The 18,681-nt window shown below is 37.0% G+C and overlaps 1 protein-coding gene across 9 annotated transcripts; it reads right to left on the reverse strand.

Annotated features, from left to right (window-relative positions):
* Positions 1-476: 476 nt before the first annotated feature.
* On the reverse strand, positions 477-17,358 carry LOC122052585 (regulatory-associated protein of TOR 1-like). 9 transcript variants are annotated; one of them, XM_042614208.1, is made up of 23 exons: positions 16,791-17,357; positions 15,246-15,348; positions 13,611-13,693; positions 13,362-13,520; positions 13,160-13,276; positions 12,895-13,055; positions 10,571-10,725; positions 10,351-10,495; positions 10,182-10,260; positions 9,936-10,037; positions 8,634-8,717; positions 8,416-8,526; positions 7,908-8,261; positions 7,649-7,838; positions 6,915-7,505; positions 6,428-6,757; positions 6,178-6,301; positions 3,914-4,038; positions 3,682-3,827; positions 3,481-3,582; positions 2,423-2,508; positions 1,326-1,410; positions 477-1,194 (listed from the first exon to the last, which is right to left on the reverse strand). In XM_042614208.1, the coding sequence occupies exons 1-23, from the start codon at positions 17,091-17,093 to the stop codon at positions 856-858; spliced, it is 4,074 nt and encodes a 1,357-aa protein (XP_042470142.1). In that variant the 5' UTR covers positions 17,094-17,357; the 3' UTR covers positions 477-855. The 9 variants fall into 9 exon arrangements, 8 of the variants coding, with proteins under 8 accessions (XP_042470142.1, XP_042470119.1, XP_042470133.1 ...); XM_042614185.1 differs by having other exon boundaries at positions 6,428-6,766; XM_042614199.1 differs by having other exon boundaries at positions 6,428-6,766; positions 7,908-8,252; positions 13,362-13,526.
* Positions 17,359-18,681: the final 1,323 nt, after the last annotated feature.

Genomic DNA, 18,681 nt, shown 5'->3' on the forward strand with positions numbered 1-18,681 from the left:
AACTTTTCACAATAATAATATAATAATATGACCGTAATAAATACATGGACAGAAATCTTAAAAACATCTAATTGGATTACGTCTCTTGGAATGTTGAGTGCGTGCCAATGACATCTCAATGTTCAGTGAGAAAACCCTCGTCGACAGCAATCTCATTAATTGGCTCAATTGATGCGCATTTTGGATTTACCACTCGAAGTCAAGTTCTTCAGACGTTGAAACTAACATTGGCGCGTCACATCAATAATCCAACAAAAAATATTAAATACGAAGACTTCACGGTGGCAAGCCGCCTTCTTCACTGCATGACTAGAAGGAACTAAAAGATACATTTGATACTTGTTCAGTAATTGAAATGATAGTGATCAGACCATATTGTGGACCAGTAAGTAAATTTATGGACAGGTAGAATAGACCATTCAAAATAGGTCATTTGCAGCCAAAAACCATTCTCAGTGACCAACATCACAAACCCATCCTAAAAGCAGCCAATACTTAATTTATAATATGAAAGTGCAATTTTACATCTTTGAACAAAGCAAAGCAAGAAAATGATCAAAAATATAAATAAGAAAATAAAAGAAGCATAAACATAAAAAAGGAATTATGTACAACTTTTTACCTAAAGATGATTATTAGTGAGAGCCTCCAATTGCGATGCAGGAATTCTGACGAAGTGTGATCCTCTTTAGAGGAGGCTAATGAACATTGTAAGATACAAATTTCACATGAAGAGCAGGCTTATGCAGCCAAACGTGACGATCTGCAGCAGGTGCCGTTACCATCTCCTTGATTATCAAATTGCAATCAATGTTCCTTGATCAGAGGTCTGAAGGATTGTGTATGCAAAGCAAGTTATCTTGTTTGGTAACTGTCGTCTGCATAAATAGATACACAGGCATCCCCTGCACCAATAGCAAGGAGTACTTTGTACGGGTGGAAAGTAAGACAACTAACAGAACCTATTCTCTGAGCCATGAAAGTGGGGTAATTTCTGATCATGCCTAGCGGTTCTCCATTTAGGCTGAAAACCTTCACAAGTTGCTTAGCCGAACCACTCGCAATAATTGGGGCATGTCGATGAATTGCCAAGGCAGTAAGAGAGCCCCTATGTGCATCGAAGGTAAGATATGGTTCGGATTGGTTTCTGAAATCCAAGAACTGTATATCCCCTGCAAGCGATGCACTGACAATCTGCATTTGAATAACCAAAATCAAACAAGAAAAGATGAGAAATAAATAGCTACCATCCACCAAATATTAACTAAGGAAATTGCAAAGTGAGAATTCAAATACACCAGAAGTTCAAGCCTAAAATTCCAAACCTTAGTTGGATCAAATCCAGGCTGAAACCCAATTCCCACAACCTTCTCCACCTTCTGTGTATGAGGTTGAGCAGTGCAGACCGGCCTACAAGACCAGATGTAGAAATTCAGCAAATATATTGCAGCAGCAAATGATAATAAAAGGAACCTTCAATACCAGAGGAAAAACAAGTGATATTTATAATGCCTAATTAATTAAAAGGTTTCTAAATCCAGATATCATACTGTTTCAAAAAATATCACCAGGGAAAGAGTTTTTGCAATGTTTTAAGGAGCATGGACTCCATACTCCACAGAGACAAACAAATATCAATATCAATAAAAACATGCACACACAATAACTAAAGTTGCGTCCAAACATATTACAGAAATTGACACCTTTACCAAATAACAACGAGAATTCCATATAACAGACATTTCTCATGGGGTAGTTTCCCAGAAATTTAAAGATTAAACCAAACAATGAAACTTGAGTACAAATACATTGTAGCCATATGATGGCCTGGCCTGGGAGAATATTATTACTAATTTCAGATACAACCATGGCTGCTTATTGCTAAAAAAAAGTCTTCTTGCTATTTAAAATTTTGAGCGTGCAGGTGGTTTATGACTGGAACAATAAGTTTTTGGTATCGTATTGTGCTGATAAGGTTTTGGTACTTTTTAAATATAAAATATATTAATTCTTTTTTTTATTTTTCCTATCAATCCATCTCCATCTTTAAAGAATTGGTCTCTGTTTACAAGAGGGAAAAAAATTAACAAGGGCAAGGGGAGGGAAAACAATTAACAGTAAAAAAAATGGAAATATGAAAAAAAGGCAAGGAAATAAATGGCACTGTCGATCGGCCTCACTGCCAGATGAGGCCGCCACAAGGTCACAGCGGCCTCAAGACCTCATGGAGGCCTCCATGAGGCCAGTACACCTGTGCCGGAGCAAGTCGGCTAACGGAATACTAAATTCCGCATGTGTCAACTGACACGACGCAAGGTGACAACTGATTCCATGGATAATAGGATCAATTCAAATGTGCTTAAAGCTCCTATGTGAGAATCATTGAAGTAAAGCCATTTTTAACAAAGCATGTCATTCTCACATTTCAGGAGTGCGGATATCATATATCCTGATAGTGCCATCAACAAAGCCAGCTGCAAATTGACCACTGTGAACTTGAGAAGCAGACTGCGGAATGGAGATTCATTGGCATTAAGATTGAAGAAAAGTATAGAGAACCAATAAGAGACGTAGAAGATTTTAATACATAGAGCCAACCCAAGCTAGTAAAACAATAATTAGTGAATACAGAAATGTAGACATGATATCTGCACATACAATTATGAGTGTAAATAAAAAAGATAGAGCTAATCACATATATATATTTACAGAACTTGAAAATGATAGAAGAACACTTTCCCATACAGGTTTATTGTTTTTTCCAAGCACAAGAATGAGATTTCTAAATGAGCATTTTGAGATTTTTAATATTTTGAGATTGCAATAATTACAAAGGAAAAGATGCATACACAAAAAAATATAGCCCACATGTAATTTCTGAATAAGTAGGCCTGAATAATTTGCTGGATACATTTCAACTGTACTTTTAGAATTACTAATACATTGTACTACTGCAAGAACAAATTTCAGAATGATGATGTCATACAATGTTGCCAAAGTGACTGGGACAGCATACACAATTTTGTAACTAAATGAACAATCATTCAATAAAATAATGAGGAAGAACGCAACATGTCTTGTAAAGCAAAAGAGTCTCAACATATGATGCTCAAAAAAGTATTAAAGATGTGAGCATCTTAGAGTCTAGTTTGGATGGTAGATCTAAATGCTGGTGAGTAGGGAAGCTATGCCTCAAGGATTTAGGTTGAGATTTTATCTCAATTTCAGCTTTGGTTGAAATCCTGTAAGCAAACATAACCCATCCAACTAAGCTCACTACTAACAATACATGGATTAGACATTGAATAAAACAAATCACGAATATAATGTGTCTGAAGCACTCCTGATGAAGAATTGATTTGCAAAAAAAGACAATAGCTGTTTCTTGAATTGGATTGTAAGTTAATTTTGCTACAAATGCCTATTTCTGAATTACTCTTCTACATATCAAAGAAAAAAAATAATTAAACTAGCTCTCACCAATGCTGATATGCAGTTGTCAGAGGATGATGGGATGGAGTTAACTAGCTGTTCTTTGTCCAGATCCCAAAGCAGGACAGGTGATGTGTCACTAGAAGCATACTAAAATTAAATAATAATAATAATAATTGTATCAGAACCACATGATGACAAGATACAAAGGTAACCTATAACGTGGTACAAGAGTGAAAATTGTAGTACCAAATAGCCAGACTGTTGCTGCCAGTCAACAACTGCAAATGTACCACGAGCTGCACTCCGATGACCTAGGACTGAAGAAAATGCTGTTACAAGTTTCTGTTTTCCCCTTACTGTGAAATTTTTCCAAAAACGAACATTTCCATCACCTAGAGTACACGAGTATCAAAAGCAAAATCTGTTAGCTAAGAGAGCCTCTCCAGTAAACCAGTAGGTAATTAATGAGGTGGCTTACTTGAAGCAACTAGAAGCAAGCTGTCATCAAATTCATTCACTAGGGAGAGCTTGGATATCCCTCTATCAGATGATTCATGATTATTAAAATTGTTCAAAGAAGTAGGTTCTTCATAATTCCATACCCTGCAAATATTTCAATTTTAAGCTAATGAAACTACTATCTCAATACCCAGACCAAGTAATTACAGAATGATCAACATTTTACATTCAGGAGTAAACCTTATGGAGAATTTTAGCAAAGGAAATGTTGAAGTATAATTTATCTAACATTTTGGAAAAAAAGTGCAATAAATTAAGTCCTGTCTGCCAAATATAACCCATCATATAATACATTATAGGGTAGATATTTTAAGGTTCCATCGGATGTGTGAGGTTATTAAAAAAATAGAATAAAATATTAATACAATCAAGGAGACATTTAGTGTACTTCCAACAGATTCCAAAATGCGAGGATCGAGGAAACGGGTGAAGATGGGTGAAGTCCTTAAGATGGTATAAATGTATTAAATATCAAAGATAACCATTGAGATTCTATGATTAGATAAAAAGAAATGATAAACGTTGAAGGTGTTGGAATTAGAGGCAGACCAAGGAAAGTTCAAGTGATTCAATCATAGGATGAGTTTCATGTCACCATCCACAGACGGGGAATAACCCAGCTAGCTGTTGTTATATTTTGTTCATTGGATGTGATTGATCATGTAGTGGTGAATATAAACATTAGCCACACTTGAATTAAAAAATTATAAACATTCAGGTTTAGATTCTTAGGCAGCTCCACTAAGAGTTGTCTTTGTTCAATGTAGCATAGATGCATGACCTTTAATCAAAAGATTTAATATAGATTTATGCAGATTTCAGCATATACACTCTAATTCTTCTATGTAAAATGATGACAAGAACATTAGGACTATCTTGAAAGCAGGGTTTAAAATACCGTTCTGTGCTAGACGAAACGGACGAAACTTACCATTCCGCCCGCAGACCGAAACTAGCAGTCCAAAGGTTCCGAAGCCCACAACCAGCCTCAAAGGTGTCACACGAGCCCTGCGGCCGAAGGTGTCACACAAGTCCCGTGGTGGCGGCGGACTCCTTCCGCGAGCTTCGTGACCGCGACGGACTCTCTTCAAGCGAGCCTCGCGGCCGCAGCATACTTGTCGCGTGAGCCGCCGCGACGTACTCATCGAGCGAGCTGCCTCGACATACTCATCGCACAAGCCCCGTGGCCGCTGCGGACTCATCGTGTGAGCCCCGCAAGCAAACTCGTCGTGCAACAGGCATCGGTTTAATAATTTCAATCAATTCCTAGCAATAGTAGAAATATTTTAATAGGCTTAACTAGACCCAAATAAAATTATCCCATTAATTATATATTTTTTAAAAAATAATATTTTTTTTATCTTTGTATTTTAAATATTTAGATTATTTTTTATTCTTAATGAATATATTTTATACTTAAAAAATATCGAAACCATACCGGCACGGCACGATACGAAGCTATATCATTCCGGTCTAGGACCGAAATCTTAGCATGAGTCGAGATTTTAAACATTACTTGAAAGAGAACTTAATAAACATCAAGTACTAACAATACTGGCTTTTCATTAGACAAGCAACTCACTTTTGACCATAAAAACCTAAAGATACTGCTGCTCAATTGAAACGCTGTAAAGAGAGGCAATTATATATGGAAAAAATCAATTAAATCATATTAATTTTCATAGACATTTGGTCTGCTTATTTAATCTAGAAAAGCTCAATGCACTGTAGCTCTCTTGGCAAGCTCACATTCTTTATTAAAATCATTAAATTGCATAAATGCTCATTGAGTTTAAGAATAAATAAGTCAAATCAATGAGGTAGAGCTCATTCGAGGAACAAGATTCATGTGCCAAAAAGTTGGACAAAAAAGATTTAAAGATGAGAGTGAGAAATGGAATTATGTCAAACTGCATCTGTGGTTCAATTAAAGAATCCCAACAAAGCTAACGGAATGAATCATGGTCATGACATTGAAATTTCCGGATATGCCAAATATTTCATCATGGGGCAGATTATAACAGACCTAGAGTGCTATGAGGCGTTTATAACATCTAGTGTTGTGAATAAGACAAAATTCAAAGAACAGAAAAATAAGGCAAATATTCTAGAAAGCAAGTTTCATAATATTAATATTCTAGTGTAGTTTATAGATGTTCTAACAATTACTTTGTTATTAATATGAAAGAAGTTATGGGAGAAATTTGAGCTTATATGTGTTACCTGATATGTTCATTCTCATCAGCAGCAACTACAATTGGAGAAAATGGCAAGAGCAATGAAACCTTCGTGCCTGTTTCAAACTTGGTGTCCCAGCTAGCAATTTGATTGGCAAGTTTTACATTAGCTGGTACAGCATAAGGTATGCTAGTCAAATTTGCCCAGATAGATAAAACAACCAACACAAATAATATTATGAAAAACAAGTGCAATACAAATAGATGTTGTATGGCATAACTATCAGCCTACTCACAAGAATGTTGGCACTTAACCATGCAATCTAAAGCAATTCTCTCTCTTTCTTCTCTTCTAGAAATAGTTTCTTCATTGTCATCAGCTCCAGCAAGAAGCGGTCTAGAAAAATGACCACAACTCCAGTTATAAATAGTTGAATGTGGAAGTAAGCTACGTTCAGAACCACCAGACAATCCAGCAGCTCCTAGAAGTGGATCAGCTAATCCAGTATCTGGAGAATTTAGTTGATGTGGCCTGAACTCCAGAGAGCATACTCGGCGCAGTCCTGCCATATAATTTTGACGAGGAGGGCTGACCGGAGGGGTTCGGAATGCCACAGATATCTGACCTGCATTAACTAGTATTTATATATTTAAAAATGGAGAAGTTATGGACTTAGAATAACAGTGTAATGCAGAAAATTTGAATCAGTATAATGCAGAAATTTTATGCAATGGTATAGGAAAATTCAAAGGCTTACAAGTAAACAAAAAAAAGACAAGTACCAGCATTCAAGTCAAACCATGAGGATGAACGTGCCAATCCAGGAAGATTAGAAGTGCGAGATGGAACAGAAGAATCTCCCGGGTGTACACCTAACCTTGGAGCTTTAGTAACCACTAGTTCAACACCAATTATGGAGAGTGATCTTTGGGCAAGGCTTGCAACACGAGGAGAAGGATCCTTTGCCATGTTACACAAAGCCATAGTAAACTGAGAACATAAAGCATTATCCAAAGGTCTTGCTCTAGAGAAATTAAGGACCCCATTACTACCAATTTCTTTGGCCAGTATCCCAGAATCAGAATGATGAGAAGAATCATCAGACAGTGGAGAGCCATGCATTATGCCAACCGATGAAATAGGACTACTTCTGGATATCCTTCCTTCTCTACCAGCTGTATTATTCTCACGGTTACCTCTTAATACAAGACCACTATGTGCGATGGTTCTTCCTGACTGCATAAATTGACTGGGTGATAAGCTGTTAGGATGATTTATGCTGGCCAGAGATGGCAAAGAGCTCAGATGCTTCCAATTTTCAGCAGCAGTTAACTTAAGAGGTTTGTTGTAAGCAAAGGCAAAGCGTGCAAGAGCTGTGAAACAATTGAGTCTTAGTTAACAACACCATAGTTGTGAAATCAAATTAAGAGCGGAAACTTGAGAATCCATTAAGAAAACAACGAAGTCAATGACATTTTGATGCGTAAATAAGTAAAGCTTTAATAGTTGCACATACCTACAGCAACCTCAGCCCTCACCAAAGGACTTCCATCCACAGCAAGTTGTAGAAGATTTTTAATGATATTCAACTCGGACTTTAACTTTTCATCATCCTCAAAGTCCTCATCAACTCTATGCCCATCATCAAATGTGACAGATGCAACATCAATAAGAGTCCCCAAAGCAAAAACAGCAGAAGCTCTAACCTGCCAAACAGATGTTGAACTACAAGAATTTTCCTAATAAAACAGACTGCAAAGATGTATAAGTTCTACCTCAGGCTGTGGCTCCAGCAATAAAGGTAAAATAGTTGCTGGTCCATCTGCATGAGAACCTATGATTTGTGCTTCCGGAAAATCTTCCCAGAGCTTTCCCAGACATAAACAAAGCCATTGGAGAAGTAAAGGTTCAGTTTGCCCATCACTTGGATTAGCAATTTGTAAATGCTTCAGGCACACATTTATCAAATTTGCTTGAATACATGCTTCTTGTCCCCGCCGATGTCCATCCACTACAACTGCCAAGACAAAAGCAGCCATTGCTCGCTGCTCAGCATAGGCATCCATGCTATCAAGAAACCTGATAAAATATGTGTGACCACCATCTTTCACCAGATCTACCTGACAAGACTGATATCATTAAAAAAAAAAGTAAACAATAAATTAGTCATTCTATAGAAGATAGCAAAATCATGAATTTGAAACAGTCAATTGTGAATGTCTTAAACCTATGCTGCAATTCAAAGTTCAACACGAAACAAAACTACTAACTTCATGATAATACCTTGTCAAGAGCAAGAATTTTGGTCCAAATGAAGACCAGTATTTGTCGCAATTCAGTAGCAGTGGTTTGTAAAAGCTTTAAGACATAAGGAAAGATGCCAACAGACAACGCCTTGAAGAAAAAAAAAATCAATTAGAACCAGATAAATTTAAACAAATTCATGGCTCTTGGTCATAGAAGTTAGGAAGGAACAAAATCAACAAGCAACATTCACTAACCAGATCCACAGCCCAAGGTCCCATATCAAGGAATTTTCCTAAGAGGACCAATGCACGGAATCGATGAGACTGGCTCAGTAGAACCTGAAAAGAGTGAAATAGATGTCAGTTTCCATTGTATTGTTGTATATCATAATTATGGTTATCAGCTACACTATACGACAGCACAATAAACAGGATCGGAAAAAATGCCTGTTAATTAAGCTCTGATGACAATTAAACAGGAAAGATGCTAAAAACTTTCAACTTGTCACGAAAAATAATTTCAATTATTTAAAGTATGATTGTTCTATCATAAGGTGAGTTATTATAGATGTAGTCTAGTATCTATAAATTTTATTCTACAAAGGAACACCTAGATCAAGGTCAGCAGTCTAGCAAAAGATAAAGGATAAAAGTGGATTAGCATGGAGGATGGTTGTAATTGTATCAGGTAAAGTATGTAGGAGTATATTCAATCAGTATGGAGCAGAGATGAATGGTTATGTGTGTGCCTAACACTGACAAAATAAGGGAATGACAGCAAAGAGCATCAACACAACCAGAATCATGTCACATGGCATTTGTCAATGGTTATCCCAACAAGAAGGGTCCTATGCATGCGCTACTAAGCTCAGTGGACAAGGGTCAATGAGTAGTCTTCTCAAACAAACAAAAACATGGTACCATGTAGGTCATTCTCCTCCTCTTATCTGTATCCTTCCACTTCTTCATCTTCCACCCCATAATCCCCCTCTCGATCATTAGAGAACAGCACCAACTAGAATTAACAATCTGGCACAATGCCAGACTAGCATGGAAATGATCCAATTCCAACCCCATGATTCAGCACGCATCTTACTCAAACTTATTACTTATATGACATAGATGTGGATCCAAGTGTGACATAAATGTTTCCAATTGTTTTTACACATGATCAATAGAGATCTTTGAAATTTCACTCGAAGTGCTGGGATCAAAGCCACAAGTATGAATTGGGTAGATAAAGACAAAAGAGTCTAAGTATCAGAGTCCAATGCATGTCATAACAAGATCACACTCCTTTAGCAAGAGAAGTGGTTGGTAGATGGCCTTGTCCAAATATGCATTAGTGGTTGTGTAGAATATCAACTCTATGAAGATGGTCCAAGTGTGAAGACACCATGGGTAGATAAATGTTATTACTATATTTGACGTTCTACTTCACTAAGGAACAATTCCCTAAATTAGGAAAATCAATGGTACTTAAGAAAATACTCTACTTTACATAAAAGGTAGAAAATTAAGGAGTTGGAAATTTACTAGTATGTCTTAAGTGCCTACCTGAAGAACTATTGGAAGCTGTTCTGGTGGTTTCTTGTGTTTGGAGCCATGGGCCAGCCACACCTCAAAAGCTGTCAGTTGCTCTGTAAAGAATGGGCTTGGCTGATTTAAACAAAACAAGAAATATCAGTGAAGAGTCTCAAGAAATGACAGAAAAAAGGAGATCGATAAAGTAGGCCAACAGTCTACTAACAACCACAAAGAACATAAAGAATGTAAATCTATACTGCAAGAAGATAATGGTACCTGGAAGTCAGCATTTGGATTATCAATCAACTGTGGAAGTTTAGACAAGCAAATTTCAGCAGCCATATCCCATGCATCCCTGAAATGAAAAATACATATGCCAAGTATATCCGCGCAAAAGGCCCAGAGTTGTGCAAACATGAGAGAGGAAAAATCACCAAATACCTACCACATATGATGCTGATGAGTTGGTGGCAACAATGGATATGAAATAGGAGAGCAGTTAGCAGCTCTCATAATTCGCTCAGCAAGTAAGAAATTGCGAAAGAGACTTGCAACTAACAGGTCTTGCCTAAACAGTCTCTGGAAAAGATCTGCACAATTGCATTTAACACTATTGTACAATCCTTTCACCTTCTAGAAACCTTAAAAAACAATATTACTAATACCACGAGGAAGGACATTCCATGCAATTGTGTCGGTAACAGCAGTAAAAATCCAATTCAGCTCCCCTAGAAGCGTCTTTCGTTCATTCTGAAGCCCAGGAATTTGATCGATAAGAGAGTAGTTGAGAGAATCACGAAGTAAAGATCGAGAGGAAAACCTGAATAACAAAGATTGTGAAATCCTATATTTCAAAATCCTAAAGCCTTAACAGAAGTTGCAAATACAAAAAAATATCAACGCAAGATTTTGAAACCTTTCCATTAGACCAAGGTAACAAGATATAAAGAAGGCACTGAGACCTAAAAGATAAAGAAAGCCACAGAGAAAAAAACATAACAATTGAAAATTTCAGAAAATCCATAAATATATGACAACCAATCCAGGCACTATCTGCAAAAGTGCAAGTGAATTCAGGTGTATGCCAATGTAATTAATTTCAAATAATCCAATAAGATGACCAAAGAATATTGATGCTCTGAGGTCCAGAGATTGATCGCTTGGACAGAAAACAATGAGGAATTAAAATGACCAGAGACTGCAGAATAACTTATGAAGACTGAACTTCACAACTTTACCAGCTTTTCTGTCTCTATCACTTAGTCTATTATCCAGTTATTAAACTGCTGCTTAGCAGATTAAGATTTTTTTCACTTAGTCTATTATCCAGTTATTAAGCTGCTGGTTAACAGATTAAAGAATATCCAAGCTGCCAAACTTGCTAGCAGCCAGAGTAACTTCTGTCTTTTCATGTAGTTTCCCACAAAAACCATTGCTAATGTCTGTCAACATTCAGAGTGCAATCTTTGCCGAGTCAGTGACAATTATTACAGTTGTGATTGCCTAATGGAGATAGTAATAGTCTGACTTAACCAAAGCATCCACAGTTGAGAACAAATGTGGTCTGAATCTGTTCATCCTGTTTCAACCACAAGCCATCACATAGACCCAGCACGATACATGCAATCGCATGGAGATAGAAACACACAAGTGAGCACACTGGCTGAGACACATCCCAAGCCTGATACAGGCTCTGATACAGGAAGATAAAGATTGAGAACAAACCCAACAACTTTGGCCATTGAAGGTTTTCATCTATTTAAGACTCATCCAGCATCATATCTTCCCATCCAAGATGATATATCAATCATTAACCCAACTCTCTTTTCTTCTAAACTCAATCTTTCTTCTTGGATGTTCAATTTCTGAAACATATCAAGACTAAGCTTTCTACAGGAGGAAATCTTGCAGCAAGGTATTAAATAAGTATCGAACTAATAGTTCCTTTTTTTGGCTTTGCAGTGAACAAAAAAACTGTGAGATAGAGATCAAGACTTATAATCAATGTTGCAGAAAGCACTAGGCACCAGTCAGGTGCCCGACTGGCGCCTAGCGCCTAGGCGCTCTAGTACTTTTAAATTAAATATATATATATATATATTTTAAATTTCAGCATTAATAATATTGATATTATTTATAATTATAAATTATTTTGAAGTAATTTTTAGTGTTTCAATACTAATATTTATGTTTTTTTAACTTTTTTTAGGTTGGAAGACAAAAAGAAGTTCAAATCCACCTGAAAAGTTCCCTTGAAGACATTAATGTCATTTAAAAATTGTTTAGGCTTATTGAAATTATTGTACTTTAATATTTTAAACTCATTATACTTTATTTTTACTATGATCTAATATCTATTGAGTACCAAACAGGCCACCTATCTGGCGCCTAGAACGAACATGCGGCGCCTAGGACCGCCTAGACCGCCTATTCGGTGCCTAGGACCGCACATAAAACGCCTACTTTGGCAATTAGAGGGTTTTCGGTTTGGCTAGGGGCCGCCTAGCGCCTAGGCGGTTGCCTAGGCCGAAATCTGCAACCATACTTCTAATCTTATTTTTACTGGACCACACGCATTGAATGAATATTTTTGCCTTTGTTAAATTAGATTTATGTAACCCTAGCCATTCAAATTAGGCAAAGACATCCTTATCAAAGAAATAAATAAGAATATCTTAGCAAAGAGTCAAAATTCAACCACTTTTATTTCTTTTCACGGCCTGTTGCACAACCAGGTAAATGCCTAAATCTACTTTCCAGACCACTGTTGGGAATTTGAAAGGAACAATCATCATATCCATCATCGAATACTAGGATGCAGTTAGCAGATTAGTCAAATGACATCCAAACTAAACCTTGACTCAATAATATTTGTACCCCAAATTCAGCATAATGCTAATTACTCGAGGCAGCACAGGAAGTTTAATTTTCATGAGCAAATGCAACACAAAGTAAAACAAGTGAAATGCAAAGCCTTAAGATAACTGACCAACGCAATGCCATTTTTATAGGTGTAGTGAGGCAGGATGTGAACACATCAGCAGGAAATTCAACACTTTGTGGAAGAGTCTCATGTGCTTCACAAGCAGCAAGCATAATAAAATCCTTTGATGAGGAACCAGATGCAGCAGAGGTATTCCAATCTTGGCGCTAAGAACGTAGAAGATTTGAATGCATCAAAATATTGGATATCAGTAAACAGTTTGTTAATGTAACAATCAAATTTATAGTCTCTGTTGACTAAGATAGAAAACCTCTAGAAAGGCTTTGACAATCATCCCTGCTGCAGAGCAGTCAAACACATAGATTGAAGGTGTCTTAAGCCATGAGTCGAGCTCATTGATAGGTAATGGAATATATTGTGTGTAACTCTGTTCAGAATGAAAAATTATATACAGTAAAAATACCAAACAGCACTCTCTGTCAGAAAGGACCACATATTAATCACAGAAAAACCTTGTTGAAGACCCAAATTTCTCCATTTGCTGTAGGCTTAGGCACTCCATGCCCATTATAATGAAAGAGAACCCTTTCTGACTTAGCATATTTCCGGCAAGTATTACAAAGCTTCTTCACTTCCTCCACTGTGGGATCAAGTTGAAGCTTATAACGAACCTGTTGCTGTTGCCCAGTTAAAGGTTATAATAATATCCAATAGTGAAGCTCATAGATGAAAAACATTGCAGAAGTTAAATTATGCTATACCCGACGCTGCCAACATTCATACTGAGCATGCAATGCCTTTCCAATTGTTTCAAGAGCTTTTGGAGCAGCCATAGAATGAGGATCTGAATAACAAAAAAACTGTCAAATAGCAATCTGAAGTCAGATGAGAAGGCCAGCTAAATTCTTATTGCTAGAAGAACTGATACAATGATTAGTAGCACTATAACTCCACAATTGTAAGCACAATAAATTGTGTTAAGGAAATTCTAAAGTTACACAGGTAATTTAGTGTTTACAATAACTTGGTGCCCTCCATACAGAATGGCACTTCAATCCCACATGGTTGTGCCTAGGGTTCTGTGTAACCAAGAAGACAAAATGGGAGGAGAAAAACAAAAGAATAGAGAACCTGATGAGTAAAAGATGGTATTGTTGAGCCTATGCTCTGAAGAACATTTGATATTGAAGAAACAATCATTACAAGATCAACAATCTTCTACATACTAGTGACAATGATAAGGAAAAACGAATCCAAAAGAAGGAGAGACATATCATGGTCAACCAAAGCTGAATCTTGAATCTTAACAGAAAGAAATAGTACAAATAATAAAATTTTGAGCATATAAAGACCAATGGCCATTCGACGCTAGTTCCATTATGATAGAAAATTTCAAAAAAAGTATATAAAAAATAAAAATATATTTTAACAATGATAGTCCAACCAAAAGTCATTGTCTGCAATTGACATGATCCCCACCACAAACCATGTCAAATACTATAACAATGAAAGTGCAGATGTCAAAATGCTCATATCTGACCTGGCCTTACATCGATAAGAGGACAGACACAATGCATCAAAGAAAATGAGATCAGGAAAAAAGGCTGAAGCCATGTAAAGCGGTACAGCACAAATTCCTATGAATTATGACAGACACAAATTGACAGAAAAAAAAATCAACAAATAGTAAAAAGTCAAGCCCACACAGAATGGCAATCCCCTCAGAGATACGCCATAGGCAACTCCTTGCTTAAAGTACAAACCATCTCCAAAGGCATAAAAAGACAATACAACTACACACAAACCAGTTTAATATTTCATTAAGTTTTCTCAGGTTTACTAAACAGTTCTCTGTTTTTTTTGGAATTAAGGGGAAAATGCCTCCTCTATCCTAGCTTGTAAATTTTGTCACTGGAGATATCATTTTGAAATGCCTTCCCTACATCGCTTAAGTTATCAAACGATTATTAACGAAGTGCATCTCGATGACAATTACAAATTCAGTACAAAAACTTGGATGAAGTAACCTGGCAAATGCACAAATAGTAATTAAAACAATTAGATTGAAGATAAGCTATAATTTCTTAAAGATGATTGTAATGAATTGCAGAACCTATTTAATTCAGTTCCCTGACTATCAATGGATAAGAAGACAGAGCATGGAACATCCATAAAGCCAATCCCAGATCCTAAGGGGGCAACTTGATTCTCATTCTAAATCATGCTAGTAAAGTGAATTTAAAAACAAATAAACATAAAACATCATACAATCACAAGGCAAATACTTCATAAAATACATACTTAGTACAGCAAATAAAGCATGACTTCAAAATTTTAGAATAAACTAAACTCAATATAAATGACAAGAAAGAGTGGAAGTAGAAGTCAAAATTCACCTATCCAACACTCCATCTGGGCACAAGGAGATATTTTTATAACATCAGGCGGGTTCACACCAATATTTAAACATAACACGAGTGCTACACAACCCGTTTTAAGCTGCATTAAAAAACTCAAAATTAATAAAGAAGATGACAGCCATTCAAATTCAAAATTTCAAGAAACGGGAACCATATCAGCATTGTCAATAAAATATAAGGAGAAGCATAATGAACAAAAAATTGAGAATTTAATAAAGAAAAGTCAAGGATAAACACCACCATCTAAGTATAAAATAAATAAATAATTAACAATTAAGACATATTTCTCTCTCTGTGATTTTTTTCCCCTTGCTATCAGTTTAATAGGAAATCTTGAATATTTTACCCCCAAAATCAACACGTCTTCCTCAAAACATATGACCATATGCTTACAAACAGGATTTAAGAATAGAAAAACAGTTTTTGTATGTGATGTGCCATTTTGAATTGGGAAAGCAATTGCATAGTCACCATCTCCATTAATATTGTATAATGAAAGCAAACCAGTATCTGAATTTGACATGTATTGAATGCCAATTTGTGTGATACTTTCAAACAGAACTGTCAGCTTAACTAAGGATTCTGCTAAAACATGATTTGGCTAATCATATTGGGAGATAATGCAAATACCAACTCATATCTGAACGGAAAAAAGCAACACAATTGAGTCATTGTAATAGCAATAACCAGAGGGATTTATCCGCATACCATCATCAAATTTTATCATGAATTCATGTTACATCTTAAACAGATTATAGCATTGATAGTTTAATGAAGTTGTTAATTATTTCTATATCTTATCCCCTATTCACAATGTTCCATTATCCCCAGATAATGATCTTCAAGGCAAGAGGTAAATTTTCAGGAAAAGTTTGCTCATTCTCTCTAACTGATACCATGCTGCAGCAGAACATATATATTGGATATTCCTGATAAAAAATACCAACTATGCACCATTTTATTCTAGGTTTTTTTTTTTTGGAAGAGTAACGTATACAATATTCTAGTTTAAAACCAAGTGTAAGATTATAATCAAAATCCACTTGCTAGTGTAAAAATTAATGACGCCAATAACCATCTTCAGTGTCAAGTCTATTCTTGTTTGATTGGCGAAATGAAATTTAATTTATGCATTATCTGATCAATACTAATACCATCCTTGCTCAAGTAAATGAAATGAACTCCTGAATCATTATATGAGATTCAATTATAAGCCCATTGGAAACAAACAATAGATTATAACAGATTCACTTAGACCTAAACAGGGTGAATTTTACATTTTCTGATTGGCTTCTTAAAAAAAACCCTAGGTTCCCAGAAAATAATGCAGCGATAGTGCATTCATCATTTATATCTTTCCAGTGCTAATGTTGCTTACTCTTTCGTATCCATACTATAAGGTAGAGTTTTCTCAAGAAAACAAGAAGCCATGAACCATCTAATAAAATTAGGGGCATCTTTTCACCGTGGAGACAAGCATATCATAGCAGCTGAAAGGAAAATAATACAGAAACACATTACCCGGTCCTTGGGCCGCCACTTCGACACCAACCCGTTGTCTGAAGGCCCTACCTCCGTGCAATCCTCGAAACCTTCATGCAGAAATTCCGAGAGAACGACTGTCTGAGTCAAGTACACCATGCTATTGCCTTCGGCAGCAGCAGCCGTCACCTGCAAGTTGCTCCCAGATGGCTGCGCCGCCTCCAGCTCCCTCTCTCCCACTTCGTCTTCCCCATCCTCCCGGCCAGAGAACTCATCCAAATGATGCGAAACGGACGGCGACGACCCGGACAACCTGGACGACATCAGATCTCCCAGCGCCATCCAGTTAAAGGTCCTCCAGCCAGGCCGCAGCCATCGCCTCAACCGCTACTCGACAACCAACCCGGCTCGTTTACCCGTCCCCGATCGGTGGATAACGGACTCGCAGAGATCTGGAGCAGGAAGCAGAGGCAATCCAGCCCTATTGCGACGCTCGCCGGCGCGGCCGGGGCAAACCCTAGGTTTAGGTTATTTTCCCTCCGCGAGGGCCGTCGAGGCGGGGGGCGAAATGGCTAGAGAGATGCGCCGACGAAAGAAAGAAAGATGAAAAAAAATAGTAAAAGCGATAAAATTATCGATAAAGAAATCTTACATTTCAGTTATTTTCTTAAGCCAAAAAAGGTAAACTAACTAGCTAACGAGAGCAAACTTAAAATTGAAATCTTCACCGTGCCGCCCTCTAGCGCGCTCTGCGTCGGCCTGAGGCATGAACCATTCCCTGCCCTCTTTGCCATTCGGCTGCAATCTCAGCCGCCCGATAGAGAGAGCGGGTGACGATGGGTGATCGGATGAATGGTTGGCTCGCACCAGATCTCATCAGGTGAAGTGGAAGTGGCTTGCACCAGATCGGATGAATGGTTGGGCCAGAAAGGAGTTGAGGGTGGATTAGACCTGACCATGGTTCGGAATCGACGGTTTGACGGTTCGAAACCGCCGGTTCAACGGTTCCAGGTAGGTCGACCCTTAACCTTAACCGCCCAAGATGATTACGGTTCACGATTCAGAACCGCCGGTTCACGATTCGGTTCACGGTTCGTCACAGTTCGTCACGGTTCAAGATTAATATGTTAAAAAAATTAAAAATTAAAAATTAAACATTAAACATTAAACATTAAAAATTAGAAATTAAAATTTATTAAAAAAAGGGCTTGCACTTATTTAAGTTGCCTACGTATCCCTTTAAGAGAATCAAAGCCCACGTAGTTCTTTTACATTTTTATCCTTTTACATTTTCATTCACTTCCATTTCCTGTTCCTGTCGTATTTGTTCCTTCAGTATCAAAATCTTCAATTTCGTCATCTGAAAGTTGCATTCCTTAGATTCTTTTCTCCGCTCTGGTCCAATCGTCCAGTAATGCTTGGGTTCACAATGAGTCGGGAGACAAAGTTGATCGTCGTTCATCTAATATGTTGCCGCCGGCACTAAACGTCTGCTCCACAGCAACAGTTGACACGTGACAAGCTAAAATTTCTTTTGCGATCACGGAGAGAACGGGAAAGCTTTGAGCCTTCTATGACCACCACTTTAAGATATCGAAGTTTTCGCTATCTGCTTCATTAAAATCAAAAGAAGTCGTAAAATAATTCTCAAGTTCCTGTGTGGAACTTGAGGATCCTCGTGGACGTTTTGTCCGTTCTTTTAATAAGAGTTGTACTTTTGTAAGTTTTAAATTACTACTAGTAGTTTGTTGAATTTCAGAAATATTAATTTGTGTTCTATATTTTGCATAATATTGATTATAAATATCATATAAATAAATTCTAACATTATATATAATATTAACTGGATCAGGGGAAAAGGAATCTTTAATTGGAATTAAAGCGTCATAATATAAAGTTAACATTTTTTATAAAACTTCTAATTTAAATC

Source organism: Zingiber officinale, chromosome 1B (genome assembly GCF_018446385.1).
Source record: "Zingiber officinale cultivar Zhangliang chromosome 1B, Zo_v1.1, whole genome shotgun sequence".
Lineage (NCBI taxonomy): Eukaryota > Viridiplantae > Streptophyta > Magnoliopsida > Zingiberales > Zingiberaceae > Zingiber > Zingiber officinale.

Excerpts from the sequence above, each read along its gene's own strand:
- LOC122052585 (XM_042614179.1), bottom strand. The coding sequence starts at position 17,093 with ATGGCGCTGGGAGATCTGATGTCGTCCAGGTTGTCCGGGTCGTCGCCG. Across the intron at positions 15,349-16,790 it reads AGTGGCGGCCCAAGGACCGG|CTTAAAACGGGTTGTGTAGC; the intron begins GTAATGTGTTTC and ends TTTTTAATGCAG. Across the intron at positions 8,718-9,935 it reads AGCTTCCAATAGTTCTTCAG|GTTCTACTGAGCCAGTCTCA; the intron begins GTAGGCACTTAA and ends CACTCTTTTCAG.